This window comes from Castor canadensis, chromosome 8, assembly GCF_047511655.1.
Source record: "Castor canadensis chromosome 8, mCasCan1.hap1v2, whole genome shotgun sequence".
NCBI classification, from domain to species: Eukaryota; Metazoa; Chordata; class Mammalia; order Rodentia; family Castoridae; genus Castor; species Castor canadensis.
Window position 1 is genome coordinate 149,374,483 of NC_133393.1, and position 27,883 is coordinate 149,402,365.

At 54.7% G+C, this 27,883-nt stretch overlaps 1 protein-coding gene and 1 long non-coding RNA gene across 6 annotated transcripts in view; one reads left to right on the plus strand and one right to left on the minus strand.

Moving 5' to 3' along the window:
• The window catches only part of Pdgfb (platelet derived growth factor subunit B), a 22,316-nt gene extending 19,789 nt beyond the window's left edge, over positions 1-2,527 (minus strand). For 4 of the 5 annotated variants that reach the window (XM_074084516.1, XM_074084515.1, XM_020173964.2 and 1 more), the window contains exon 1: positions 1,870-2,527. In XM_074084516.1, the coding sequence (XP_073940617.1) occupies positions 1,870-1,932 (63 nt within the window). In that variant the 5' untranslated portion in view covers positions 1,933-2,527. Of the gene's footprint in view, positions 1-998; positions 1,824-1,869 lie in introns of those variants that run through there. The other variant, XM_074084517.1, reaches the window with a different exon arrangement.
• LOC141425848 (uncharacterized) lies at positions 286-27,594 on the plus strand. Its single transcript, XR_012451007.1, has 4 exons — positions 286-383; positions 20,973-21,223; positions 25,080-25,214; positions 25,339-27,594. It is a non-coding gene; the product is annotated as an uncharacterized lncRNA (long non-coding RNA).
• The last annotated feature ends 289 nt before the right edge of the window (positions 27,595-27,883 follow it).

Sequence of the window (27,883 nt, forward strand, 5' to 3'; positions counted from 1 at the left end):
AAGGATGCTGTGGAGGCGGGACGTGATGGCCTGATAGGAGGCTGCTCCTCCCTCCTAGGCCCCCAGGAAGGAAACAGGGTCGCTGCAGAGGCGGAGAGGTGCCAAGGCCCACTGTGGGCCCACCTGTTGCGCGGGGGTGAGCACCTGGAGCTGTGTACAGGGACTGTGCGTGCCTGTGTGCGTGCGTGGGTGTGCGCGCACGTGTACTCAGGCCGCGTGTACAGGGGCCATGCGTGCGTTTGTGTGCGCGCGTGTGTCCTGCGTGTGCACGGGCGTGGCGGCGGCGGGCGCGCGACCTGGCCGCGGTAGTGCGTGCCCGTCGCTCTGCGCGCCCGCCCGCCGGAGCGCAGCATCGCCTCCGGCCAGGAGTGTGCATGCGTGGGGTGAGTGAGCGAGTCCGGGGCCGGGCGGGGTGGGCTGCGGAGAGCAGCCGCGGGGCGCCGCCGTTCCCAGGACGCCTTGGCAACGGGCCAGCCCTCAGGTCCCGCAGCGAGGCGAGGCGAGGCGGCAGCTGGGGCCGGCCGGTGCCCCCCTCCCCAACAGCTGGCCGCGGCCCGGGGGGCTGCGGGAGAGGCAGGGAGGGGACGTCGTGTGGGACCTGCAGGCGTCCAGGCCGAGCCCCGCATCCTCCCTCCCGGGTGCAGGCCGTAGGGGGCGGCCGCGGAAGGGCGGGGCCCCAGGGCGGGCGGCCGGCGGCCCTCGAGGAGCCCTGAGAACAAAAGGAGACGGAGACGGCTCCTCCGTGGTCAAAACAACCTGCGCTGGCGACTGCCCAAGGCCCGGCCACGGCCTCTAGCCCTCTGCCTTAACCCCTTCGCCGCCGCCTCCCTCCTGAGCCTGGCTGGAGGCGAAGGGCCGGGCCCTCCCTGGAGCCGGCTAGGTGCAGGTTCGGGGCGGCTGCCCCGCGGAGGCGGGATGGGACCTAGGCACGCTGCGCTCCCGGCTGCCCTCTCCTCCCCCTCGCGCCTCCTCCCGCCCCGCCCCGCCCCCTTTCCCACCTGGGTTCCGGATAGACTTGCCAACTCACTGCTACGTGAGGCTGGGAGGGGTGGGGACACCGATCAGACCTGATCGCTCCCGCAGACGTTTCCCTTACCCCACCTCGCTTGCCTAGGCTTCTGCAGGCGGCGTGCCCCGCACCCTACATGCGGGGGAGAGAGGTGCTTCCTCTCGCAGGGCGCGGGCGCAGGTATGGCGGGCCTCAGAAACACACCGCCCAGGGGGCTGGATTCCTTCAGAACCCCCAGAACTCCCCCTAACCCGAGTGCCCGAAACCTATCCGTGTCTATCTGCCTGTCTCCCTGCTCCCCAATCCTTCCCGCGAAGACACAAGCAGCTCCTGATCTGTGTCCTGTGCCGGGCATGCCCTGCGCGGCCCGAGGTGCCTACCCCAACCCACAGCAAAAGCCAGGGTGGAACCCGAACCCCTGCAAGAGGTCGGCAAGGATGTCACAGGTGCGCGAGCTCCCACCTCCGGGGCAGGCTGGGTCCTGGATAGAATCAAAGCCAGGCTGAAGCCGACATGGGATTTGGACGCGCTGCCTTCTGTATCCTGGGCACCACCCCAACCCCTCTCCCCACCGGGAAGAGGCTCATTCTCAGGTTCCTAAGGGAGGTGGCAGGGCCACACGCACCCTCCCAAGCTCCTCTGGGATCTAGTATCTAGCTTCGCCCATTGGAAAGAAAACCACCCCTTAGAGTCTAGCACCTCCGGATCTCGTCTCCAAGCCCTTGGGGTCACCCAGCGCCCGGCACCAGGCTCACGAGCTTCAGGGGTACAAAGTTCACTGCAGCTAGAAGAGGGGCGGCCAGGCGTGGGGGTGGGGGCAGCGAATGAGGGAACCAGCCCCAGCCGCCGTCGCAACTCACCTCGGCGCTGACCAGACGCAGGTAGCAGCAGAGAGACAGGAAGAGCGCCCAGCAGCGATTCATGCCGACTCCGGGCCCGGCCCCGCGGGGCCCCAGACGCGTAGACCGAGCGCGCCGCCCCCGCGGCCAGGGTGGGGGGCTGGGGAGGAGGGTGGGCTCGGCTCTGGTCCGCGGTGATCAGGCGCTCAGGCCGCTGCAGTCGCCTCCGCGGCTCACCCGCATGGCCCCCGGGCGCCGCCGCCCCCGGCCCCAGCTCCGTCGCTGGGGGGCTGGGGAGGACCTGGGCACGGGACCAGGGTCCGAGGCCGCTACCTGGGCGGATCCCGAGCCCGCGCGAGCATCCACGGCTGGGGGGCTGCGTCGCGAACCAGCCGAGGCGTCTAACCGTGTGGGGGCGCGCAGGGGACTCCAACCTCCGAGAGGAAAAGGAGCACGGCAGTCGATGGTTCGTCTTCACTCGCCGGCTAAAGGCGTTTTCCTCTGCCCGCTGGCTTAGCTTTTTTGCAACATTTTCTGGAAAGCCCCCCCAGATCAGAAAGCGTAGGGCTGGACACCTCAAAGCCCAAGTCTTGCCCCAAAAACTTTTTCCAAAGTTGGCTTTGCAACGGCGGCCCGAGCACCCGGGCAGGGAGAGGTGCAAACTCCCGCCTGGGCCGGGTGGGGGGGCGGGAGCGTGTGCGCCCTGGCGCGGGGCCCGGGCGGCGGGCACGGCTGCTCCGCGCGCGCGGCGTGCCCGCTGCGCGCCCGGCCGGGCCGGGCCGACAGGTGGACGCGGCGCGAGTCGGTCAGTCGGTCTGCCCGCGGCTAGGCGCTCTGGGCGTCCTCAGCGGGTTGCGTGCTGCGGCTGCTCCGGCTTTCTCTTTGCAACGAGGCTGGAGGGTGGGCTTTTTTTTTTTTTCCTTTTTTTGCGCGTGTGTGTATGTGTGTGTGCGCAAAATATATGTCTATCGGGAATGAAAGATGGGCGCTGGCGGCCGGAGGGGAACCCTCAGGGAGGCAGCGGGGGTGGCAGGCGGGCCGCTCCCGGCTGCAGAAGTTGCCACCCTTTCAGCTGTTCCGGCCTTTATAAAGGAGAAGGGAGAGTGCCGAGAGGTGGGTGGAGACAGCCATTCCTCTTCTGGCCCAGAGTCAACTGGGAGGGGGGGCAGGAGTCGGGGGAGGGCCCGGGCGAGGGCGGGGCGCTTTGGGGTCTCAGAGAGCCTGGGTAGTCCCTCTGTCAGTGAATCTGGCACTGGGGAAAGAAAAACTAGAGGCCGTTCACTGCCCCACCCCTCAGCGCAGTGACTGCAGACAGTTTTAAGAGCCCAGTGGGTAGGGGGATATTGCCAGGGCAGAAGAGCCCCCCTTCAGGACCAGACATGTGCATCCTGGTGCAGGCATGGCAGCGCAGGACTCAGGCGCTGCAGTCTGACACCTTCCATTCAGCCCCTGCTCTGGCCCTGAGTAGTTGGGTCACCTTGGGCAAGTCACTTCCCTTCTGTGCTCTCATTCAGCCTCCAAGTAATTAAATGTCAGAAAGATGAAAAAGCACCCAGCCAGCCCCAAGGTGAATGCTCCAAACCCACAGCCAGCCCATTCAGCCACAAGCTGGGTTGTCTCCTCCTCCTAGCTGGTTGCCTGGCACACAGCAGACACTGCCAGCTTCGGCTGAATCTGAATTTGTTGAACTGCAAAGTCACACAAACCCCCACAAGCCTGCAGTATCCTTGCCAGGCTGCCACCGAGATCCTGCTATCACCCTGGTGTTTACTACCTCCCTCAGCCCCCAGGCATTCTCACCCACCCTGGCATTCTCACAGTTAACACCTTCCACCCCCAGCTCAGGGAGCTGCAGTGTCCCTGCCTTCAGCAGTCACACTGTCACAGTGACATAGTCACACGCACATATGCCAGGCCCAGCACCCACCATGGGAGCAGTGGGCTCACTACATTGCCTCCTGGCTTTGGGGCACCTTTGTCTCATCGCTTACACTCCCTGTCACATGCCCTTGGAACCCAAACACATCCCTGTGGCCTGTCAGCCTGTTCCTTATGTGTGTGCACACTGAGAGATGGACTGCTGCCTCTTCTAAGACCTGGACAGGGTGAAGCCAGCCCAGGGAGATCTTCCCAGGTGGGACTGTTTGTTTATTTGCAGTTCTGGGGATGGAACCCAGGACTTCATGCATGCCAGGCAAGCGCTCTATCACTGAACCACATCCATAGTCCCAGGTGGGCCTCTTATAAACAGTGCCAGGCACCCACTCTCAGATTACCACCTAGCAGTATGGCTGGGAGGCAGCCTGGGGACAGGCAGACTTGGTTCAAATCCTGGAACCAGGGATGTCTCTGGGAAGATTAACCTCTCGATTTCTTCTTCTGTAAATCAGAGACACGTTTATGATTGGAGGAGGTGAGGGCTTTCAGAAATGCGGGGGAAATTGGCTGAAGAAGTGTGTCTGATTGTGGTGAGGGGTTCGGGAGTGGGTGGGTACATTCATCAAAGGTGACGTATGTTTATTATACCACAATACAGTTGTAAAAGAATACTTTCCCACCTCATAGAGTACAGCTCAGATGAAAAATTCCACGCTAGTACAGGTCCCTGCCATGGGGAAGACACTTATCCAGAAGGACAGACAGAGGACTGGCAGACTGGCTCAAGTGGTAAGAGTGCCTGCCTGTCAAGGGTGAGGCCCTGAATTCAAGTCCCAGTGCCACCCTCCCCCTCCAAAAAAAAGGAACTATTGCCCAGAAGGATAAACAGATGCATAAACAGATAAATTAGGTGGCAAGCACGATGGGGGTAGGGAGATAATTCCAGCACCCTAAATTTGATGTCTAAAGACTTAGAGATTTAAAAACCCTTCTCCACCAGACAGCTGGGTGATCTTGACCTTGACCCATGTTCTTACTTACGACAATGCTACCACCATTGAGCTGATCCCATGGTGGGGAGTATTCTTGTTTTACATGTAACTCTCAGTGCTACTGTGAGATATGTCAGTCCCACCTTACAAGCAAAGCACAGAGAGACTGAGCAACTTGTTCAAGGTCACACAGCCAGTGCCACGCCTTGAACCTGAAGTAGCTGCAGACCCAAATGCTTAAACCATTCTCCTGTGCTATCTCCTGGCAGGTGATGATGGCGATGACAAGGACACTTTTTACACGCAGCTCCGTGAGCATCAAATGCGTTAACACGTGTGGTGGTGCTTTGCCACCTGAAAGGTGCTGCCTCACAGGAGCCCCACCTTCTACACCAAGCTCTGCAGAAGCCAGCGCCCGGCTTCTCGAAGGAAGTGAGGGGCAGGGGAGGGCTGCTCAGAGCAGCTCAGAGCACTGCTGTGTACAGACCCCGAGTAAAGCACGGAGGAATAGAGTGAGGAAGGAGCCTGGTCCTGGTGCTGGGGGATCTCCCAGGCTTTGGGTGAGAGAGTCACAAATCGTTACAAACCAGACGTCGGACAGGGTTATAAGTGGCAGGACAGGGACCAGCAGCGGCAGCATGTATCTAAGCCTGAATGCCTTGCCTGGAGAGCCCCTCCTGAGCCCTCCTTGTAGGTGAGCCGCTCTGTAAGCACATCTCCTCCTTTTCTCACCAGGCTCAGTCAGCCAGCACCTCCTCCAGGAAGCCCACCAGGCTGGGTGCTTGTCCTGGATTCCCCCAGCATGTGCCCTAAGGTATTGTCTTGTCATTGCCCATTTGTCCTCTAGAACTTGCTGGGGTTCAGAATGAGCAAAGGCCTCTGCTCCCTGCAAATCAAGTAGTTGCTCCATAAATGTGTATTGAAGGAATGATTAATGGGTTAACATCTTGCCTATACTTTCCTATGAATCCTGGCCAGTTGGTGTGGGGATAGCAGACCCTTCCTAAAAGGTGGGAGGGTGGGACAGGTGTGTATCGTGAGACTAAACCAGAAGCATAGGGACCTGAGGGCTATGCCCTCCCAGCCCCACAAGGAAGACCTGGCCTATCTTCTGTGTCCGGCATGATGGAGGTGGAAGTGGGGCTTCGTGGACAGTCCCAGACCACGCACTCCAGTCCTGAGTTATGTAATGGAGCCCATGCTCTACCCCCACTCTTTTTTTTTTTTTTTAATCCCAATCCTTATGGCCCCCATCAGCAACCAAAACCCCTCCCCATGTTCAAGGCCTGGGGTGATGTGTATAAGCACCTCAACTCTTTGCCCTGCTTCTCCTCAGATACTCATGGAGGGAGTGATTGATTGCCTTTGTGCACCCATTTTACAGATGAGGAAAGAGGCTCAGAGAGGACAAGAGACCAGGCTCCCAGACAGGCGGGTGGTACACTAGGGATGCTAAGGCAGGAAAATCAGTTCAAGGCCAGCCTAGGCTATATAGTGAGACCCTGTCTCAAAAAATAATAAATAAATAAGAAAGACCAGGCTTCCAGTGGGTTCCAAGTTCCACTCTACCACTCACTAGCTGTATGACCTTGGGCAAATTACTTAACTTCTCTGAGCCTCAGTTTGCTCACCTATAAAATACAGGTAACAGTATAAAACCCAGAGTTCAAAGTCCAGTACTGGAAAAAAAGAATTGTATCAAGTACTTACAATGAATGGGGTAGCAGTAGCTTTTTGGGGGGTCTGGCAGAGTGGCTCATGTGAGCCACAAGCATGAGACTCTGAGTTCAAACCCCAGTACTAGCAAAAAAAAATTGTTTTAGATGGGGCGTATATGCACCTCACTGGGTTAAATGAATGAGCACGGAGTGTTGAAAGCATGGAGTGGGCACTGTCAAATGTCAGACATCAAGACAGTCATTACTCCAAGCTGCAGGTGCAGTCATTACACACCTGCCTCCCAACTCTGGAGCCTGTGCTAGGAGAAGAGCCCAAGGCTGAAAGGGCCACAGGCCGTCACCCCGGGGACTTGTCCTCACGAAGAGTCTCACCCCTTCTGTTGGTCTTCTCTACCTTGGGGAGGCTCTGGTCCCTGTGGTGAGTGGCAGAGAGACCCCAGGAAGACAGACAGACAGACCCTGGCCTAGGCTGCCCGGAGGCGCTCACCCTGCAGCCTTGGGCCTGTCTGTGCACAGGCAAGGGAAGCATGGTGTTTGTTTTCCTGGGCTGAGCCCAAGCATTTTTAGCTCCTCCAGGCTCCAGACAAGGAAGAGGATGTTTGGACGGGCAGCTCAGGTCTACCTGCCTTGGAAGCTGCTGAAGTTGGAGCAAAGCCCTCTTGGGGGGGGGGGGGAGCCGGGCCACGTGGCTGGGAGGTGACCCCTGCCTGCCTCCAGGGTCTGGTGCTGTCCTCACAGCACCCCCACGTACATGCTTGCTGAGGTGGAGGGTGGCCCGACAGACCCAGGCCTAGGCCAGCCAGGAGACGCCTGCAGGACCTCTGCCGTCCAGTGACCACAGCAGCCTCTCCTGCAGGGCCTCGTTTTCCACCTGCACCGACAGTCTGTGACGGAGCCAGGATAGTCACTACCCTTCACCAGCAGTGAAAGGGAGCCCCACACCCCAGTCCACCCCTCACCCCCTCTGGGGGCTGGTATTCTGGTCCAGCTCACAGCAGAGAGGAGACTCAGGCTTAGAGACACTTGCTAGCTTGTCCAGTGTCACCCAGCAAGAAAGTGGCAGGGTCAACCTTTGACCCAAGACCACAAAGCCGCAAGACTTGGAGCCTGTCTGCATGGCCTGGATGGTTGCATGCTCAACATGCACACAAGACACATGAGCTGGATGGGGGAGGCCCAGCGGGCCCCCAAGACCCACCTATCACCCAGGGCACGGTCCCCTCCTCCCCCGCGGGAAGCCCTGTAGTGGATTTGGGTGAGCCAGCCATTTCCAAATGTGTCGTTTCTGCCCTGTTCTGAGGAGATTCTGGAAGGGATGGAGGCAGGAAGAGGGAGGGCTGGACAGGTAGCAGGCAACCCCTCTTGATGGGGGCACCAGCTTGCCAGAGGGAACCATTTGTAACTGCAAGGAACGTGGTGAGCCTGTCACAAGAATGGGAAGCCAGCCATGGTATAACAGTCACAAATTTGTCATCAATATTCATAAGCACAAATGCTCCGTGGCACTCTGGGTGGCAGGCAGCTTGGTGCAGTAACTCCTTTTAAACCACAGGACATGTCTGCAAGAGTAGTGGTAAGGCAACGGAAGCCTCCAGAAGCTTTGCCAAGGTCAGGGATGATGAAGGCAGAGCTGGGGTTTGAACCCAGGCTGCCTGGCTCCAGCATCACTGCCTCTGCCTGCCCCACCTTCACTGCACCTGCCGGGCAGGCAAGAGAGGAAGACACACAATTGCCAGTCCACCTGGGCCCCACCTGCAGACTTTTATGGGCAATCATTGTGCCTTCCTCTCACTTTTGCTGTGAACTGAAAAATAAATTTTTTTAAAAAGTCAAACATGGTGGTTTTATATGGTTCACATTCATACATCAGCCCCTTCTCAACCACCCAGCGACCTAGGGGAGGCTGATTATCCCCATTTTACAGACGAGAACCAAGTCCTGGGCTTGAAAGAACAAAGCCCAAGTCCTCAGTGTCCACACGTAGGATGGAGGTCCAGGCACAGTGTGACCTCAGGGAGTATGTACAAGCAGGCAGGATGCCCGGGGGTTCCTCACAATGGGGCATTGCATTGTCCGAGTTCACCCCTTGCAGGCTTGCCCATGGGAGGGGGCTGGTTATAGGCCAAGGCAGGCAGGCGGGAAGACAGACAGCCAGAGAGACAGACAGCCAGAGAGGACTGTAGCAACCCTCGGGCCGTGGTCTATAAGCAAGCAGAGGACGGATGGTGTTAGCAGTGACTTCAACAGTTGGAACTGGTGCTCCTCAGACACAGGCACCCCAGCCCCATTGCACATCTCTGCATCATTGATGGTCCCAGGAGGGACCCCTTCTCTCCTTTCCTCTATCCCTGCTAGGGGGCTCTCCTGGACCTCCTTCATCCTTCCTTGGATATGACAGTGCTCCGCTGTGTCCTGGCCTTGTGACCGGGGAGAGTCTGGTTCTGGAAACTTATCACGTCCAGTGACGGGGGTTAATTTAGCGAGCGAATGGAGGTGCTTGAGGAGCTGGGGTTAAAATTCCCTCCCTGCCAAGCCGCATTCATGGTCCCCACCAGGGCCTCAGCATGGCAATGACCGGCTGTACCCCTGCTACAGACAAGGGGACAAGTGACCTGCCTAGGATCACTGCTGTTTAGATGAAGCCAGACTTGAACTAAGTCCCAGGACTCCCAAGACAGTTCTCAGGGGAGGGGAGAAGTCAGCAAGGTAGAGCCCTCCACTCAGGCAAGGCAAGGCAGTTATCTTCCTGTGCATCTGGTGGGGTGAGCAGGGAGGGTGAAGCCTGAGTGATGTGTTGTGAGTGGGACCTGGCCTGTGTGGGGGTGGGGGGGAGAACATGGGTCTGTCTGCCCATGGGCATCTGTGTGTACACCAGTGCACACCAATGTGTGCAGACCTGGACAGAAAGAACAAACCCCCCTGGCAGCCAGTGATGGCCCACCCAGGAGACACCCAAGCACCAGCCTCAGGCCCAAAGACCACCACCGGTGGAGGATACATCTCTGCCTCCACCCTCCCCCCATCCCTCCACCTCCCAGCTCCTTCCTGTTTTGATGGAAGGAAAAATTTTCAGCTTTTTCCTTCTTTATTTTTCCAGACGGGTGACTCGCTGGGAAAAGGAATTCCCCCTCCCCAAACCATCAACCTATGTATCAATGCCATAGATCGGGGCCCATCCTGTTATTCTGGGACAGTCACAGTTATTTTTGGGTGCTTTATGGGGGTGGCATCCCAGGGGAGGGGATGTGGGGGTGCTCAGCTGCCTTCTTCCAGCCGGCATCCCCCCTCCCAGGTTCCTCCCCACCCCCACCCTATCCTCTGGCCGAGTTCGGGGAGGGGAGAAGGAAGCTTGCTAAGCCAGGGTATAAATAACTCAGGTGGCTACTCAGCCCTGAGAACGAGATTAACATGAGTCATGATGTGAAATCAAGAGAGCAGTGCGCAGCCTCGGGCGCGGCCCTGGAAGATGCAGCACTGAGGGACCCACACTGGCCAAGGCCCAGGCTGACAGCCATGTGTGATCTCAGACAGGCCTCTTCCTAGCTCAGATCCTCTGTTCACTCATCTGGAACATAAGTGTGTGTGTAGGGGGGGGACCAAGCTCTGAGCATCCCTGGGGCCTCTCCCTGTGCCTGTCACACATCGGGTGACAGAATAAGTCCATAGGAACTTCTGGTTGCCTCCCCTATTTCCAAGGGGTTCCCTGGGCCTCAGTGGGGCTGGTCGGATGGGAGTAGGGAGCTTGAATAGGAGCAGACACTTGGCCTACTGAGCCTTCACCCTCCTGGGGGACGCCTGAACCAAGGACAATCCCCTCACCACCCTCCCTTGGCTGCCTGACTGTGGCATGGGCACAGAAACAGGACACTCACTGGAGCCTTTGGCTGAGTGCTGTGATTAGCCCAGGCAGCTCAGTGGGCTGTGGGCCCAGGCACCGACTCTGGCAGGCCAGGGTCAGAAGCCAGCCCCGGCCCCAGCCTGCTCACCAAGCCTTCAGCTCATCTCCACAGGCCTGGATCCCAGGTTGCCATGGTGATGGGTTCTGAAGCCTGCACAGGCCAGGCCTCTTCTGGCTACCTGCGGCTATTGGGCCTAGTGGAGGCAGCAGGGCCATGTCGGGGGAAGAGCCCACAGCACCTGTCCTGGTGGGAGGGTGTCAGGCTGGGGGCACAGCTGGCACCACTGTCCTTGTGGCCTTTGACAGCTCAGTCCCTGGGTCTGAGCCTCAGGCCTCCCACCTGGACAGTGGCAGAGTAGAGTGGAGAGTCATGGCTATCTCAGCTGCGAGAGGTCACACAGGCCCAGCAGAGCCCCTGTCCTCATCTGTGGGGCATCTCCTTCCCACCTTTGGCCTTAATCAGAAAGGCAGTGACCTGGAGCTCATACCCACCCCCTGGCTCTGCCCTGACCTTGGCCCAGCTTCTCCATCAGGGACAGCCCCCGCCCCTGCTTCTCACTCTAGCCCCCAGTCCCATGTACCCAGACAGCGTGGCATGGCTCAGGCCCAACCATTGAACGGGCAGCCTGCCCTCTGGCCCCTCACAAACAATGGGGACTCCAGGAATACTGTCCCGCCTGGGCTGAATCAAACACTCTAAATTTAGTCCATCTGATGCGTCCTCCACTTCCTGCCCCTGCAGCCCTCTTTTCAAGGCGATGAGGTCACCCTGGAACCTTGTGCCCCAGCAGCCAGACCCAGGGGCTTTTCAGGTCTGGGGCTGCTCCCCTGCTCCTGGGGGACTCTTCCCTTCTGCTCCACCCTACCCTGCCCTGTGCCCCTCCTGCTGCTGCCCTGTGAAAGCTACACTGGCCCAAGCTAAGTTACCAAGTGACCTCGGGTGGGAAAGCACTAGAAAGTCCAGCACTAGAAAGAAAAGTAATGAACCAGACACATCCCTGCACTCCTGGGAAGGACAAGGGCCTTCCATCGGGAAGGGCAAGGGTGATCAGCAGTGAACAAGAAAGGAGCAAGACAATTGCAGTGATGAGAAAGTGGCTTGAAGGACACAAATCTGAAATGCCATTGTGACAAATACTGGGGTGGCTGGAGGCCTTGGCTTAAGAGAGGGGTCAGAGCAGGCCTCCATGAGGGGGGACATTTGAGCTGAGGCTTGGATGACCGGAAAGCATGAAGACCTGGGTGGGGCTGAGTCCTGTAGCCCAGAGTGGGGCAAGTACAGAGCCCCAGCAGGGGTGCAGAGGGAGGGAACAGAGGATATGTCTGGTTGAGCACAGCCAAGAGGCCAGTGTGGCTGGAGGGAAGGGACAAGAGACAAGCTCTGGGTCAAGAGGAACCAGAAGTAGCCGGCAGCATGGCAAGTGTGAGGGGCAGCACCACTCCCAGGGTGACAGCACCGAAAGAAAGGATGTGTGGGGGCTGCTGTGGCCAACGCTAAAGTCCTGACAACTTGGACTACTAAGAACTGAGTGTCCTAAACTATTTGCTAGGAGGCACCTTCAAATTACCTGCTTCAAACCTGGGCATAGTGGTGCACACTATAATCCCAACACTCAGACTGAGGCAGGAGGATCGCAAGTTCCAGGTCAGCCTAACTACATAGTGAGACCCTGTCAAAAAAAAAAAAGTTACCTGTGTCAGCCCTTTCCTGACTCACTGAGACTCAAAGACAACATGTGTCTTACCCAAGGTCACACAGTGACTCAGAGCTCTCTCCCTGGCGTACCTTTGCTTGTAGGTGGTAAGAGGTATGGGCTACCTGCCTTGGCTCAGCCCCACCCTCAATCTGCAGGCTGCACTGCCCCCCCTCATCCAGGCTTCCACTGGGGTGGGGGTGATGTTGCCCCACATTAGATGCCCAAGTCCTCTGCCCTGTCTCCTGCCCTGTCCCTCCCACCATCTTCACCAGCAGCCTCCTCCTCTCCACACTCCCACCCTGAACATCTTCCGAAGCCCCTGCCCTCCTGGGCTGCCAGGAATCCAGGGTTGACAGGGATCTGGGGGGTTCTGGAATGTCGCTTTCTGATGCCAGCACCACTGTCCCAGGCTCGGCAGAGGCCTCGGGGGTGGACGGGGGATCACCAAATCTTGTCTGGAATGGAGAGCTGGCAGCCATGCACATGGCAGGAAGGGTAGAGCCCTGCCAGCTGCATCTCAGGTGGGGAAGTCCCCTATGGGAGCTGCCTGGACTTCCCAGACCAGCCGTGCGCCCTCTCTATTCACCATCCGGGAGTGGGGAGGTCCCAGCAACAATGCACCCTTCTCCCCTCAGTGCCTCTGGGTTCACACTTGAACCCTGTTGAAGGAAGGGATGGGGACAGCACTCTATGTTGGAGACTCCCATTAACTAGCATGTAGAGAAAAAGCTTTGGACAGGGGCTGCCTGGGTACGAATCCCATCTAGACTGCAGTTGCCTCACCTATCCCTGCCATCAATATACACATGGAGTCAGGTAATGCAGACCCCAGCCCTGGCCCTGGCCCACCCCAGCACTCCCTATCTCCTCCCCACCATCCTGTTCCTTGTCCCCTTTCCCCAGCCACTTAAGGGACACAGAGACTTTCTTCTCTCTGCTGGCTAGAGGGAGAGCCTCCAGTGGAAGCCTAGAAAGGTAGAGTGGCAAGGAGCAGTGGTCCACTCAGCCAGGATCCAGACTCAAGCCTGACATACCTCAGTGTGAACCTTGGTTCCTGAACTGGCTGTGCTGCTTGGGCAAGTTCCTAAACCTCTCTGAACCTTGGTTTCCTCCTTTGGCTAATGGTAACAACAGTGCTTGCCCCACCAGGGATTGGGGAACATAGCTAGTATTGTTGGTTGATTAGCTGATGGGTGAAAGAGGGAGCCCATGTCCCACCATTGGTGCTAGGAGCTTCTGGTGTGTGCGGGGTGGGGGGAGGGGAGCAGCCAGAGCAGCTGGAGTGAGAAGAGGCGCACCCACCCTGACACTGTCTCTCTTGGCAGGAGATGCTAGGAGGCTGATGATTCTCTGGGGTCACCTCCCCCCTTCCCCCGCACTCCCAGTCACGCTGCAGGCAAAGCTGGGTGAGGTCTCTTCCTCCAGGCAGATGCCCTTCAGGCCTGAGCAGCATTGTCCCCTCTGGTCCCCAGCAGGGCCCAAGCCAAGAAGCCTTTATTTTTAAACCTTCAAACAATGGCCAGCCAGTCACAGTCTCTGCAGAGGACAAAAGGGGAGGAGAGCCACACTTCCCAGACCAGCCCCAAACAGATGCAGAGGGCACAAAGCCCCACCTCCAGGAGAGGCACGGTGGCTGCTTAGGATCCCCTGCTCCATCAGCGCTTCTTGCCCTCAGGGGTCTAGATTCTAGAATCCTCAGTGGCCCTGCACACCAGCTGAGGCAGGCTCCCCCATCAGACTGGCATCGAGGAGACATACCTGCTGTGTGCAAGAGTGGCTGCTGGGACCCTAGTCAACGGGCCCCTCTGAGCTCCCCTTCCACCCTTCATGCTTCCCTAGGACCAGAATGGGCATCTGCCTCCCAGGGAAGCTCCCACCCTGCCTGCCCAGCACCCACGATGCTCCACTGCTCCTCAAAACTGACTGCAGAGAACTGCCAGGTCTGGGTATCAGGAAGAGGGTGACTCCAAGAGAGCCCTGACTGAAGCCACACTCCCCACAGAGCAGACAAGGGGGGGCACCAGACTTCTGAATAGGCAGGAGACATTGGAAATGGGGGTCCTTGACACCTAGTGGTAACACCCCAGAGCCAGACAGCCTGGCATCTCTTCCTGGCTCTGACACCATTAGTCTTAGACCTTGGGCAAGGTCATTGCCCCCTTTGCACCTCTATTTTCTTATCTGCAAAATGGGCTGATGACAGCTCGTGCCTCAGATCTCCCGGAGAAGTTGAGATAAAACATGTAAAGAGTAAATACTCAGAAAAGAAAAAGAAAAAAAAAGAGTAAATACTCATAAGCGCTAGCTCTGGAAAGTGTGCCCAAACACCCTCAGATGTGCGCAGAAGAGAAGGTGCACCAAATTTGGAGATTTGTACACAGCCTGAGTTCAGATGTTCTCCTGTGTGCACCGTGTCCAGATGAGGAGGTGCGGCCAGGCCTGGGGCAGGTGTGTGCCACTGACTGTGTGTGAGTACCTAGAGGATGTGCACAGGACCTGAGACAGCTGGTCCCCATCCCTGCTGCTGTAGCAGAGCCCAGGGTCTCTTCGCTGGCATCTCCTGCTAGAACAGGAGGTCCAGGTCACTAGGGGCCCCCCTCTCCCAAGCCTGGCCCCACCATGGGCCACTGGAGGAGCCAGCCTGAAAGGAAGACTTCTGAGAGCAGGGGAGTAGAGAGAGGTCACAGAGGACAGGGACCTGGGCTTGTTCTTTGGCTTCCTCTCCTGTTTTCACTTCCCCTAGCATCCTTCACCTCACTGTGAAGGATGTGCCTGTGACACTTCGTGGAATTGTTTTCTTGCTTGGCTGTCTCTTGGCCCCTCATCTGCCATGCAGAGAACCCTGCCCCCACCTCAGTCCAGCTCTAGCCACTAATGGCAGCTGCATGACAGACCCCAAGCTAAGCCATTCCTGAATTCCTGACCTTCAGAAGCTGTGAGAGACAACAAGAAGATTCCTGTTGTCCTAAGCTACTAAATTTGGACTGACTCGTTAGGCAGGAGCAGCTAATTGGTCACGACCCACCAAAACTCCTGTTGGATGGAGGCTGCAAACATCTGGGAGCCACGAGCCAATGGCTTCTCACTTCTCCCCCCACCACGGAATCCAGGCCCCGGTCATCTGCCTGGTGGCTGCATCAGCCTCCTGTTTCTGCCCTTGACCTTGCCCTGCTCCACACAGCAGCAAGAGGGGGCCTAAAGGGCAGAGACCCCAACCAAAGCCCTCCAGAGGCTCCCAGCACACCCAAGCCTCATGGCGACCCACAGGCCCTGAGCAACCTGCCCTACGACCCCTCTGACCTCAGTTTCCCCCACACCCCCTTACTCACTCCACTCGGGCCCATCTGCTTCTTCACTATTTCCCCAAATGTACCAGGCTCCCCCTCCCTGAAGCCACTGTTCATGCCATTCCTGCCCGAGTGTTGCCCCACCCCTACACACCACTGCTCCTCTTTCCCCTCTGTTTTCTCCAGTGGCCCAAATCCTAGTGAGGGTAATAAATTTTGTCTCATTTTTTTGTGGTAGGGTTTGAACTCAGGGCCTCACACTTGCTAGGCAGGCATTCTACCACTTCAGCCACGCCCCCAGTCTCTTTTGTGTTAGCTCTTTTTTTTAGATAGGAACTCGCTTTTTGCCAGGGCTGGGCTTAGAGCATAATCCTCCTACCTATGGTCTCCCATATTGCTGGGACCGTAGGCACTCGCCATCAGACCCGACTTGTTGGTTGAGATGGGATCGCACTAATTTTTTGTCCAAGATGGCCTCAAATTGTGATCCTCCCTGTCTCTGTGCTCTGTTTTTACTGTTTGATCCTCAGTGCCCAAAACAGAGCCCAGCACTTCACACAGCTGTGAACGGATGAACAAATGACTCTAGAACCTCCCCACCTGACTGAACTCCCTAATGGTGACAGGATGAGAGGATGAGAGAGAGGGCATCAGCTTTTTAACACAGGTTGCTCTCAGCATAAAGTCCAATTAAAAATTTGACCAAGCCAGGTGTGGTGGTGTGTGCCTACAATCCCAGCACCCGGGAGTTGGAGGTAGAACAGTTGCAAGTTTGAGGCCAGCCTGGGCTAGATAGGGAGACCTGTCTCAAAAAAAAAAAAAAAAGTGGGGCCAAGGATCTGAAGAGACATGTCTCCAAAGTAAAAATGACCAAGGGTATGAAAAAATGCCCAAGAACACAAGTCCCCAGGGAAATGCAAATGACAACCACAATGAGGAGTCATGTCACCACAGTTAGAATAGTGATTATCAACAATGATGGGTGAGGATGCGGACAAAGGGGAAGCCTGCTCAGTGAGTGGGAATGTGACCCGGCACCATCATCATGGAAACAGTGCTGAGGTTCCTCAAAAAACTAGAAAAAGATTGCCACGTGAACCAGTGGTTCCAATGCTGGGTGTGTCCCCAAAGAAGGAAAGAGACGCCTGTGCTCCCAGATTCACTGTAGCACCGGTCACACAGTGACCCTCACCTGATGAATGGATGAAGAAAATGTGGCATAAAGACACCTTGGAACACTATTCAGTAAAAAAGGAAATTCAGTCATTTGCGGTGACATGAATGAGCTTAGAAGACATCAAGTTACATGAAATATGCTAAGCCAGCACAGAAAGACAAAACCACATGTCCCCACTTCCATGGGGAAGTTGAAGAAGTTGACCTCAGACTTGGACAGTGGAAGGGTGCCAGTCGGAGCCTGGGGAGGGAGATGGAGGTTGGGTAACAGGTATAATGGTGCAGATGGATTGGAAAAATGATTCCTAACGCTCTATAGCACAGCAGGGTAAAATGCTCTTTTTTTTTTTCAGTGCGAAGGATGGAACCCAGGGCCTCGTGCACGCTAGGCAAGCACTGTACCACTGAGCCACATTCCCAGTCCCTACGGTTTATTTCAAACTAACTACTAGTGGCTGATGGAGTGGCTCAAGTGGTGGAGTGCCTGCTAGTTACTGAGGCCCAGGGTTCAAACTCAGGGCCTCACCCTTCCAGGGAGACACTCTACCACTGCAGCCACCCTGTCATCTCGGTAGAGAGGATCTTAAATGTTCCTAGCACAAAGAAATGTTCCACGTGTGAGGTGATGGATGTGCTCATTGCCAAGATGTTATTGGTTTACACTGTGTGCCTTAAATATGTACAATTACTAGGTGTCAATTAAAACTTAACAAATTTAAAACATAGGTTTCTCTCCTACTCATTTAATGTATGTCCATTCTTCAGATGTAGACATAGAGGCCAGAAGGCAGCAGACCACTGAACAGAGGCTTTCCAACAAATGCCCATGGAGGAAAAGCTTCATAGCATCCAAATCTTCTGGAGTCTGAACCCAGACCTCTCAGGTTCAAATCCTAGGGCTGCCACTTGCAAGCCCAGGGGCAGTCTGCTTACTTGGCTGTACCTCTGTTTCTCACATGGAACATGGAAATAACCCCCAGCCCTGCTGCTCGTGACTCCTCAGCCCCAGTGCTCTTCACTGTCCAGCCGTGCCCTTGCCTGGCTCAAGTTCATGGTCATGTCTGTTTTCCTTTAAGAAGATCTGGAGGTCAACGAATGTTCAGGCCATCAATCCCCTGCCCATAGGGTGTTTTGATATTGAGTTACTGCCCCTAGGCTAGAGCCTGGCACACAGCGAGTATGCTCAATGCTCTGCCCACTGGTGTGCCAGGCTCCATGCTGGGATTCAGCAGGGAACAAGATGGACCAAGCCCCATCCCCAGGGCTCTCAGGTTCCAAGAGGGGAATAGATAACGAACCTGTGAGCGAACAGGCAGCACACTGGCTGGCAGCCACAGAGCAGCAGTGAGCAATGAAGTGGTGCGGGAGAGAGCGATAGTGGGGAGGGACAGTGCAGTTTAGAGGGATCAGCAGACTCGGCAGAGGTGACATTGGAGGAGGAGGTTGGTTACAAGAGCAATTTCAGGCAGAAGGAGCAGCAGGTACAAAGGCCCTGTGGTGAGAAGAAGTTCAGTCATTGGAAAAACAGCAACAAGATGGGGCTGAGGGTGAGTGAGAAGGTGAGTGGTAGGAGGTGATGTCAGAGGAACCAAATGCTGGTCAGCTTCTCTCTCTCCCCTTCCCACCTCTGAGGGACTAGCTGGGGTGCTGCTCTGCCACGCCCTCCTGCCTTGTGACCTCAGCCCCACCAGCCCTGGCTCCCAGCCCCCACTTCCCCTTCCCATTCTGACCCAGGAAGCAAATGACCACATCCTTTCCTAGACTGCGTCCCCTCCTCTCACTCCCTTGGAGCAGGGTGGCCTCATTTTCCAGAGACCCTAGAGGGCCCAGCAGCTGCTGCTCTCCGATATGCACTAAAAACCCCCGCAGCCTCAGACTCTCACAACCTCCTCATCTCCTTCCCTTTTCCCAGCCTCCCAAAACTGGACTTCCCCGTGCATCAGACATGCCCTTGCCTGGAACGCCCTTCCTGCCCGTCTCCATCTGACCAAATCTCAGCCGTCACCTCCTCCTGGTTGTCTCTGGGCTATGAGCAGAAACTAAGTGGGTCTGAGTCCCAGGCTAATCAGCTGGGACCTTAGGAAATCACGGAGATATGCTGAGCTCCTCATTTCCCAAAGAAGCAGCTGCTACCATTCTCAAAGCATAAGTCACAAAGGTAGACTTAAGCCAGGCAGCCTCGGCTCAAATCCTGGCCCTGGCCCTTTCTAACCGTGTGACTGACTGTAGGTGTGTTTCTTCTCTGAGCCTCTGTTTCCCTATCTGTTGGTGCTGAAAAGCACCACACCTGTCTCACAGACTCCTTCACAATATTCAGAGAGATGGTTCTAAAGAAAGCCCGGCCCATGGCAAGCACTGGACGCACGTGAGTCTTAGTTAGGGATTCAGTCCCTAATCTGTGTCTACAGGAATGAGACATGTGTGTGTGCATGTAGTACATGTGTCAGAGCAGAAGGCTAGGAGAGCCCAGGACTGAGTTTCTGAGGTTCCCTTGGCATCCAGGATGGGGGGCGGCGGACAAGAAACCAGGCCCTGCTACAGTAACTGGCCAGCCCTGGTGGGAGTGTGTGTTCAGGGCACAGTGTGCCTGTTATCCACTGCAGTGCACAGGTGGCCTCCTTCCTCCCCTACCACTGGACCCTCCAATGATTGGGATACTGGGGCCTGAGGGGAACTGGGGGCCACCCATCATGATAGACTGAGCTTCTAGAAAGCCTTGGAAAGGCTCACACACACTCCATGGGAAGCCATGGCTGGAAATACTGCCACAGGCCAGGCAGGCACGCCAGGTTTCAGGAACCCCAGTAGAAAGGTGCTGCCTCTCAAACTCCTGGGCCCCTGCCCTCAGGGCCTGGGAAATGGCCTTGCATAAGCAGAGAGTGTTTACCGGTGTTTAGGGGTATCAGTGATCTCTGTGTGCAGAGTCTGGGACACTGAGGCCCAGGGAGGTTAAGTGACTTGCCCAAGATCACACAGCAATGGGGAAGAGCCCGCCCCAGAACCCTGGACGCTGATTCCTGAACAAGCGCCTTCCACTGCGCTATAACGTGTTTCCGGAAATCACCCAGTTCTACTTTGCAAAATGAGTCAGGAACATCTGTACTTCCGGGGCCAAAAACACTCCCGGGGACTCCCTGGTGAGATGCTCACATCCTCCAGAGTGTCTGAAAACAGAAGTGATCTTCTCAGGAACTGATAATAAACAACCACACCTTTTTTTGTTTGTTTGTTTCCAAGTACCAGAGGTTCAAACTCAGCCTCGCCCTTGGTAGGCAGATGCTCTACTACTTGAGCCATGCCTCCAGTCCCTTTGCTTTTAGTGTGTTTTTCAGATAGGTTGTCCCACTTTTGCTCAGTCTCCACGTCCCGAGTAGCTGGGATTACAGGTGTTAAGTCACCACACTCAGCTAAAACACCACCATTTTAAACCTGGTTCTCACTCTGGTCTTGTCATAGCTCTGCCACACAGGTGATTGGCCCCACTTGACAGTGCATGTCACTGAGGCCCAGAGGATTTTCCCAGGATCATATGGGCAGCCTTGGTTCTGACACTAGGCCACCACCTGCAGGTCCAGAGCCTCCCTCTCCACCCCCTACCCCACACCGGGCTAGTTCCCTTCAGAAATCTTAGCACTGACCCCTCTCCCAAAAGGTGTTTTTTTGGTTTTGGTTTTGGTTTTTTTGGCAGTACTGGGGTTTGAACGCAGGGCCTGCCCTTGAACCACTCCACCAGTCCTTTTTTTGGTAAAGGGTTTTTTCAAGATAGGGTCTTGCAAACTATTTGCCCAGCACTGGCTTTGAACCATGATCCTCCTGATCTCTGGCTTCTGAGTAGCTAGGATTACAGGCGTGAGCCACCCGTGCCTGCCTCCAAAAGTCTATTTTAAAAAAAAATTTAATGTCTTTACTATAAAAGGGACAATACATTCTTACTTAGGAAAATCTGAAAAATGCAGAAAAGTCAAAATAAGGAAGAGAGATCACCACCCACAGCCCCACCACCCAGAGACAATCATTGTTAAGGCTTGATGTATTTCCTTCCATAGTTTTTTTGTTTGAGAACTTTTTTTTAAAACATAACTGACATCATACTGTATATTAAAAGAATTTTAAAAAAAGGTAATATCCTGCTTTTTTGACCCGCCATTATTATATCCCCGGCAGTTTTCTGGTTATTTTATTCTCTGTAGCCTCTTTTTTTTTTTTTTTCCCCTTTTTCTCAACCTCATTTTTATTGACTAACTAATATTTTGCCAAGTGGAAGTTCCATAGATTACATTCTCTGATTGCAATCAGAGACATGCCAGTTATTCCAGTTTACAAAGTGATAAACAGATTTTGGTTGGTATCTTTGTACAGCAAACTTTCTGGTTTCCATATTTAAGAGTAGTTCCTTGGCCTGGAATGGAATTGCTGGGTCAGCCAGTCATGTGCACCCTGATACCCTCGGCCCAAAACTGTCCCGCTTCCACCCCTCCCCAGCCCCACTCCCAACTTGCGCCACGCCTCTTCTACAGGTGAGCACAAGGACGACGGGAACGCCCACCACCGCTCAGCCAATCAGCAATGCCCGCGCTCCTTTCTCTGCAGTGCGTCATCACGCTCCCTTGTCGCTCATTCGCTCCCTGGTTCATTCATCATTCACTGGATTCCACGGATCAGGCGCAGGTCTAGGACCTGAGATCCTGCAGGGACCTGAACAGAACCTGTCCCCCAGGAGCTGCCACCACGAGGCTTGAAGGGAGGGGGCAAACAGGAAGGAAGGCAGGTACGTTCACACCCATCTTGGTATTTGGTATATGCAAATTGGATGCTCATTTGTATGCAATCACATTTGCATGCTTCCCGAGGTGGGCAGGCCTGAAGGTGACATCTGGCAGCTCCGGAAGGCAGAGTCCTGCTTTCCTTGCCCCAAACTGCTTTCTAACAGCTGGCCTTCCCTTAACACTTGGGGAATTTCACCAAAGCCTGGTTCTGGCTTCCACTGATCACTGCAGATCTGGCCATACTGGGCCAATTCCCCGAGGGACCGGGGCCCAGCGCGGCACACTCGCCCAGACCCTTCCGCCGTCTGGCTGCACGGTGCTCAGAGGTAATTAGGTCATGAAGAGGGATTGATGCGTTTCTCACGGGACTGGGTTAATTCTCACCAGAATGGGCTCTGTTCTTGCAGACCTGGATTAGGTACTTTGAGAACAAGTTCTCTTCCACTACACCTGCTTGTCCTTCCACCTTCCCACCTCTCTGGAAGCACAAAGGCTGAGCAGATATTGGCACCTTGCACTTGACCTCCCAGCCTCCACAACTGTGAGCCAAACAAACTGCTCTTCTTCATAAATTATGCAGTCTCTAGTCATCTGTTACAGTAACAGACAACGGGCACCTACAGTTCTGAAAGTCTGGGTGTTGACAGGGCTATGTCCCTTCTGCAGGCTCCAGGGCAGGGTCTGTCCCTTTACCTCTCCAGCTTCTAGAAGCTGCCTGGATCCCTTGGCAGGTGACCCCCTCCTCCATCTTCAAAGTCAGAAACTCAGTGACTTCAGCTCTCTTGCCTGACCTCTCCTCTGTCATCACTTCTCCTCTCTGGCTTTGACACCCTTTCCTTCTTCCATTTTACTTAATTTTCCATCTTGAAATGTTTGGATTTACGGAAGAGTGGTAAGGATAGCTCAGAAGTTTCCTATAGGCCTTCAACCAGCTTCCCCTGATTGTAACATCTTCAATAACCAAGGTGCACTTAACACAACAGGATCCTGTGACCCACAGGGGGGATTCTGATGTCACTAACTTTTCCCGTTCGGGGACCACGTGGTGTTCAGTCACTGAGTCTCCTCAGCCCCCTCCATGTGGGAGGTTTCTCAGTCTTTCCTTGTTGCTCCTGATCTCTTTCCAAGGATTGCTGGATGGGTATTTTGTAGACTCTCCCTCCATTTGGGTTTTTAAAAACACCTATTAACATATAATTCACATACCATACAACCCCCCCATTTGAAGTAGACAGTTCAATGGGTTTGAGTTTATGACAATATTTTTTTAATCGTGTCATTTGAAGCATTTCTTTTCTTCTTTTTTGACAGCACTGGGATTCGAACTCAGGCCCTCACACTCTTACCACTTGAGTCACTCCACCAACCTTTTTTGTGATGGATTTTTTTCGAGATACGGTCTCGAGAACAATTTGCCCAGGTTGGCTTTGAAACCTTGATCCTCCTGCTCTCTGCTTCCTGAGTAGCTAGGATTCCAGGCATGAGCCACCGGTGCCCAGCCAATTTGAAGCATTTCTAAGTGTACATTTCAGTTTTCTTCCCCCTTAAGAAGACCCTGTGATGACATCCGGCCCTGCCAGATCATCCAAGACGGTCTCCACACATGCAATGACATGCTCACTGTTTCCAGGATCAGGACACGATCCCAGGCGCTGTTATTAAGTCAGCCGCAACTTTCACCTCATACCGGTGGTCACCTGTGTCCCACTCGACTTGAGCTCCTTAAATGCAGGGCCTTTTGTCCCCTTCACAGCTTTGTGCCTAGAACATGAGTTCTGATGATGACAGCCATTAGCACCTAGTCTAACCTGAGCCCACAAAGCAGCTGCTTTTGGGAAAATTGTCCAGTTGCAGCTATGCCGTCATGTCATGCTGTCAGGCTCCCTGTAGTTTGCACATGTGTGGCCTCGCTTCCTCCACTCTCAGACCTGTCTTACAGCCCTGAGAAAGCGACAGACTTCCGGTGCCTCATGGGGGCACCTTTGTGTGTGGTGTCTCCACCCTAGGCCTCTTGCTGTGACACCACAGGCCAGGCGCCATGGGAGGCCTCTGTAGATCGCTAATGTCAAGCAAAGCAACCCCCCCATCCCCTCCTTAATTCAAGCTCCAAATGCCTCCCAGCTCCTCTCTACTCCCTCCCCAGCACCCCCAGACCTCCTTGTGAGCCAGCAATAGTGGACCCTGCCTGGCCTGGCCTGGGTCCCCTGTCCCGTTTGGTCAGTGCTCAGGCACACTGGTATGGCAGGTTTTCTTGTTGTTTTTCCAGTACCAGGGTTTGAACTGAGGGCCTTCACCTTGAACCACTCCACCAGCCCCTTTTGTGGTGGGTTTTTTTCTTGATGAATTTGTTTTGGTAGGACAGGATTTGAACTCAGGGCTTCACACTTGCAAAGCCGCACTCTACTGTTTGAGCCACACCGCCAGTCCATGATGGGTTTTTTCCAGGTAGGGTCTCAAGAACTACTTGCCAAGGCTGGCTTGAACCGCAATCCTCCTGATCTCTGCCTCTTGAGTAGTTAGGATTACAGGCGTGAGCCACAGCGCCCAGCTTGGTGTGACAGTTTTGACATCTCTTCTGCTGTGCTGTGGCAGAGTAGATGCTCCTGAGTAGATGGTGAGCCAGTGAGGGCCTGAAACCCCTCCCAGCCCGGCTCAATGCCCTATACACGATCCTCAGCCCCACTTTTTGCCCACACCCATGGCCTTAACGGGGGAGGGCACCTCGGGGCTGCAGGTGGTGCCCCCCGGAACAGGAGAGCTGTAAGGCGCCTTATCTCCGGAGGGAAGTCAGGGAGATAACGACTTCTCACTTTCCTGGCTGTCCTGAGCAAAGATAACCCAGGAGGGGCCACCCATCTGCCCCCAGGTCTCCCACGATCCCACTACCGCTGCCGCAGACTCCAGGCTGAAACCTGAGGAGACACTCGGAAGAGTGGCCTAGACAGCAGGTGATAAGCCCCTCAGGAGCTGGTAGGGAGGGGGTAACTCTCCAGTGTCCCTTAGAAAATGTCCTCCAGGCTGCAGCTGCCCCTTCTCCAAGCATGGCGCCCTGCCTTCATCTACCCAGGGCAGCTCTCCCTAAGACACAGGCTCAGCTGTGAGTCCGTTTATCAGAGATAACCCAGGAGGGTCAGTAGCTGAAGCCCTGCAAGCAGCAAGGCCACTGACCTGCCCCCAGTCTCCCATGATCCTCCTTCCAAAGTGCCCTGTCCGGCCCTCTTGCTAACAATGAAGAAGCTGAAAAACCAGAGAAGTTAAGGACTAGAAGAAGTAACACAGCATTTTGATACAGCGTGAGGACTAAACAGATTCCCCTTCCTGCTACAAGTTCTTCAGCACAACAGACCTCTATCCTCAAAGATGGGTCAGATACTGGGAGGACTGGACTTGGAAGGGGGGTCAGGCAGAGAGCACCAGGTCTAAATTCTAGAAGGTAGGTTGGGGAACAGAAAGAAAGTGGCCTCAAAGAACTGGGAGGAACCCAGAGGTGGGAGCAGGACACCAGGTTTCTGTCTTTAGTTCTGCAACTGACTCTCCATGACACCTTGACTCTGTCCCTGCTCCTCTCTGGGCCTCAGTTTCTCCATCTATTGAAAAGAGATAATGGGCTGGGAGTGTGGCTATGTATATGTAGCATACATGAGGCCTGGGTTCATCCCCAGAACTGCAAGAGAGAGAGAGACTGAGACAGAGGGACAGTGAGAGGAGAAAACGGTTCTGCCATAAGTGTCACCTCACGGGCTAGTTGAATTTATCTGTCTAAGGGGCATAGGATGTCACCTGGTCCTGGCATACACTGGGCTGGGAGAAGTCACCTCAGTAGTTGTTCTCCTTCCTCTTTCTGTCTCTCCTGCTCAGACGACAGCGCCGTGAAGGCAGGAGCTGGTGTGTCTGACATGTACCCAGCTGAGGCAGTCCTCCCCTTCAGCAGGTCTTTGAGAAGTGACCACCCTATGGGCAATGCTTCCACCGGGAGAGCCTGAGATCTGGAAGGTTCGTTCAGCACCCAGGGCTGAGGCACAAGGGATGAATGTGTGAGTGACCGAATGAGTGAATGAGTCTTCCCAGTGTCTCCCCAGGGCAGGGGCTCAACCTAGCTTCCTCCCCCATCCCCCAGGTGGACGCCACAGGTGGCCAGGGCTGCAGGGGGACAGTGAGGAGGCGCCTATCACCCAGAGACCAAAGTGCTGCTCCCCTCAGGCCAGTGCCGCTCCTGCTCCTGCTCTCTGCTCTCTACAAGCACAGAGCCTCGCAGTGTCTGCTGCCCAAGAGAGCAGCCTGGCCCCCAGCCAGCCCTGGAAGGCCAGTGAGTGCACAGCCAGTGACCCCAGGCCCTCCACAGACCCCCATTCTTCCTTCAGCACATCCACTTATAGCACCAAATCTGACTCTCACAGCAGAATGAAGGCATCGTTAGATGGGGAAACCAAGGCTCAGAGTGACACCAGCAGACGAGAACAGGCCTCTGAAGCCGGTGGCTCATGCCTGTAATCCTAGCAACTCAGGAGGCAGAGATCAGAAGTACCATGATTTGAGGCCAGCCCGGGCAAAAATCAAGACCCTAGCTCAAAAATACCCAACACACACAAAAAAAAGAGCTGACAGAGTGACTCAAGTGGTAGAGCACCTGCCTAGCAAGTGTGAGGCCCTGAGTTCAAATCCCAGTCAGTACCACTACAAAAATAAACAACACCACAAGAAGAACAGGCCGGTAGGTGCCGGGAACATCAGTTCTTCTATCCTGCCATGCTGGGGCTCCTCAGACGCCTCAGCCCTACAACTTGCTGCCACTGAGGCACAACGTAGCAGCCAGCCCAGAGCTCATGGCTGTGTCTCCACCATCCTCCATAGCGACTCCGAGCCTGTGGTTGTGGGGGTTAAATGAAAATTGATTTTTCCCCAGAAAGGATGTGTGATTGGCCACCGAGCACATGAAAAGGCACCCAGTGTGATTGGTGTTGGGGAGAAGCACGTAAAACCATGGTGACAGCTACCTCTGGGTGTCACACTTGAACTTCCACGGTCCTAACACACATCATTTTTGTCTCAGTGATTAAATGAGAGGACTTAACCTGATGACTGATACTTCTACATTTCAAGCCCACAGCCGGTTCTGTAGCCTGTTTCTGACATTTAAGTAACCAGTGATTAATATCAACTAGGTCGTTTCTATGAAGGGTGGAACCAGGCCATTTAAAATTAAGCAGTTGAGCACATATGAATAAATAAATAAATAAATAAATAAATAAATAATAAAATTAAGCAGTTGATAAAACCCATGCATTGGGACAAATGTAATTTTGCTGACAAGGGGCAGCAGTAAATGAAAGAACATATGAAAAATACACAGTGAGACACACTACCACAATCTACTGAGCTCGCTACAAGTAAAAGTCAGTAATAAGCCAGGCATGCTGGTGAACCCCTGTAATCCCCGCACTAGGGAGGCTGAGGCAGGTGGATGGAGAGTTTGAGGCCAGCCTGGGCAAATGACAGCAGCAAGTGCTGGTGCAGCTTCAGAGAAACTGGGGACTTTATGTGCTGCTGGTGATCTAAAACGACTTGGCCACTTTGCAAGACCGTTTGGCTGCTTCTCAAAAGGTTATTTGAACAGGTGGGTGTTGCAGTCACATCGATGCTCTCCCTGTGTTCATCTTAAGACAAAAATAGCATAATCTTTTTTTCTTCCAAAAATAGCATTTTTTAAATTGCTCATTATAGCCAGGTGAGGGGCCCACCTGTATTCCCAGTTATTTGGGAGTCTGAGGCATGAGAATCTCTTGAGCCCAGGAGTTCAGGATCACCAGGGGCAACCTAGCCAGACCCCATCTCAAAACAAAGCCAACAAAACAAAATGTTAAACACTGAGTTGTCACCTCATCCAGACTTCCCCCCTTTGATAAATAAAAGAGGGAAACGGAAACATTGCCACGAAAAAGTATACACAATTGCTCCCAGAAACATGACCCAAATCAACTGAGCAGACACATGGGTCAAATCCATGCAACGGAATATTACTCGGTCATAAAAAAGAATGAAGTACCAATAGCCACTACAACACTGTGCTCACTGACAGGAAATTCATCACAAAAGGCCCCAGTCGTGACTCCAGTCATATGAAATGTTCACCGCAGCAAATCCTAGAGGCAGAGCATAGATGAGTGCTTCCAAGGGCCTGAGGGAGGGTGCATGGCGCGTGACTGCTGACAGGTATGGTGTTTCCTTGGGAGATGATGGATTGCGGGGGTGATCGTACAACTCTGTAAATACAATAAAAACCATGGAGTCGTGTACTTTAAATGGGTGAGTTTTACGATATGGAAGTTACGATATGGAAATTGTCTGTCGATAAAGCACGGGCTGCCCAGCGCGTGCCAGAGCTCAGGACAGAAGGCACTGTGCTCACTCGGTATCTGCATGGTCATTTTTTGGTACTCCTTTCACCAGCTCTGTAAGGTGGGCATATGGCAGATGAGGGAACGTGAGACTTGGGGAAGAGGAGGGGTTGTCCAACAGGTAGTGAGGGAGCCCCAACACGACCCTGCTCTTCTAGACAGCGGGGCACTGGGAGCTGACCCTCCTCCCACCCCACTCCAGGCCTCTGCCTTCCCATCCATCAATTGGGCTCCATCCGTGGTTTTCAGACTGTGTTCCAAGACACC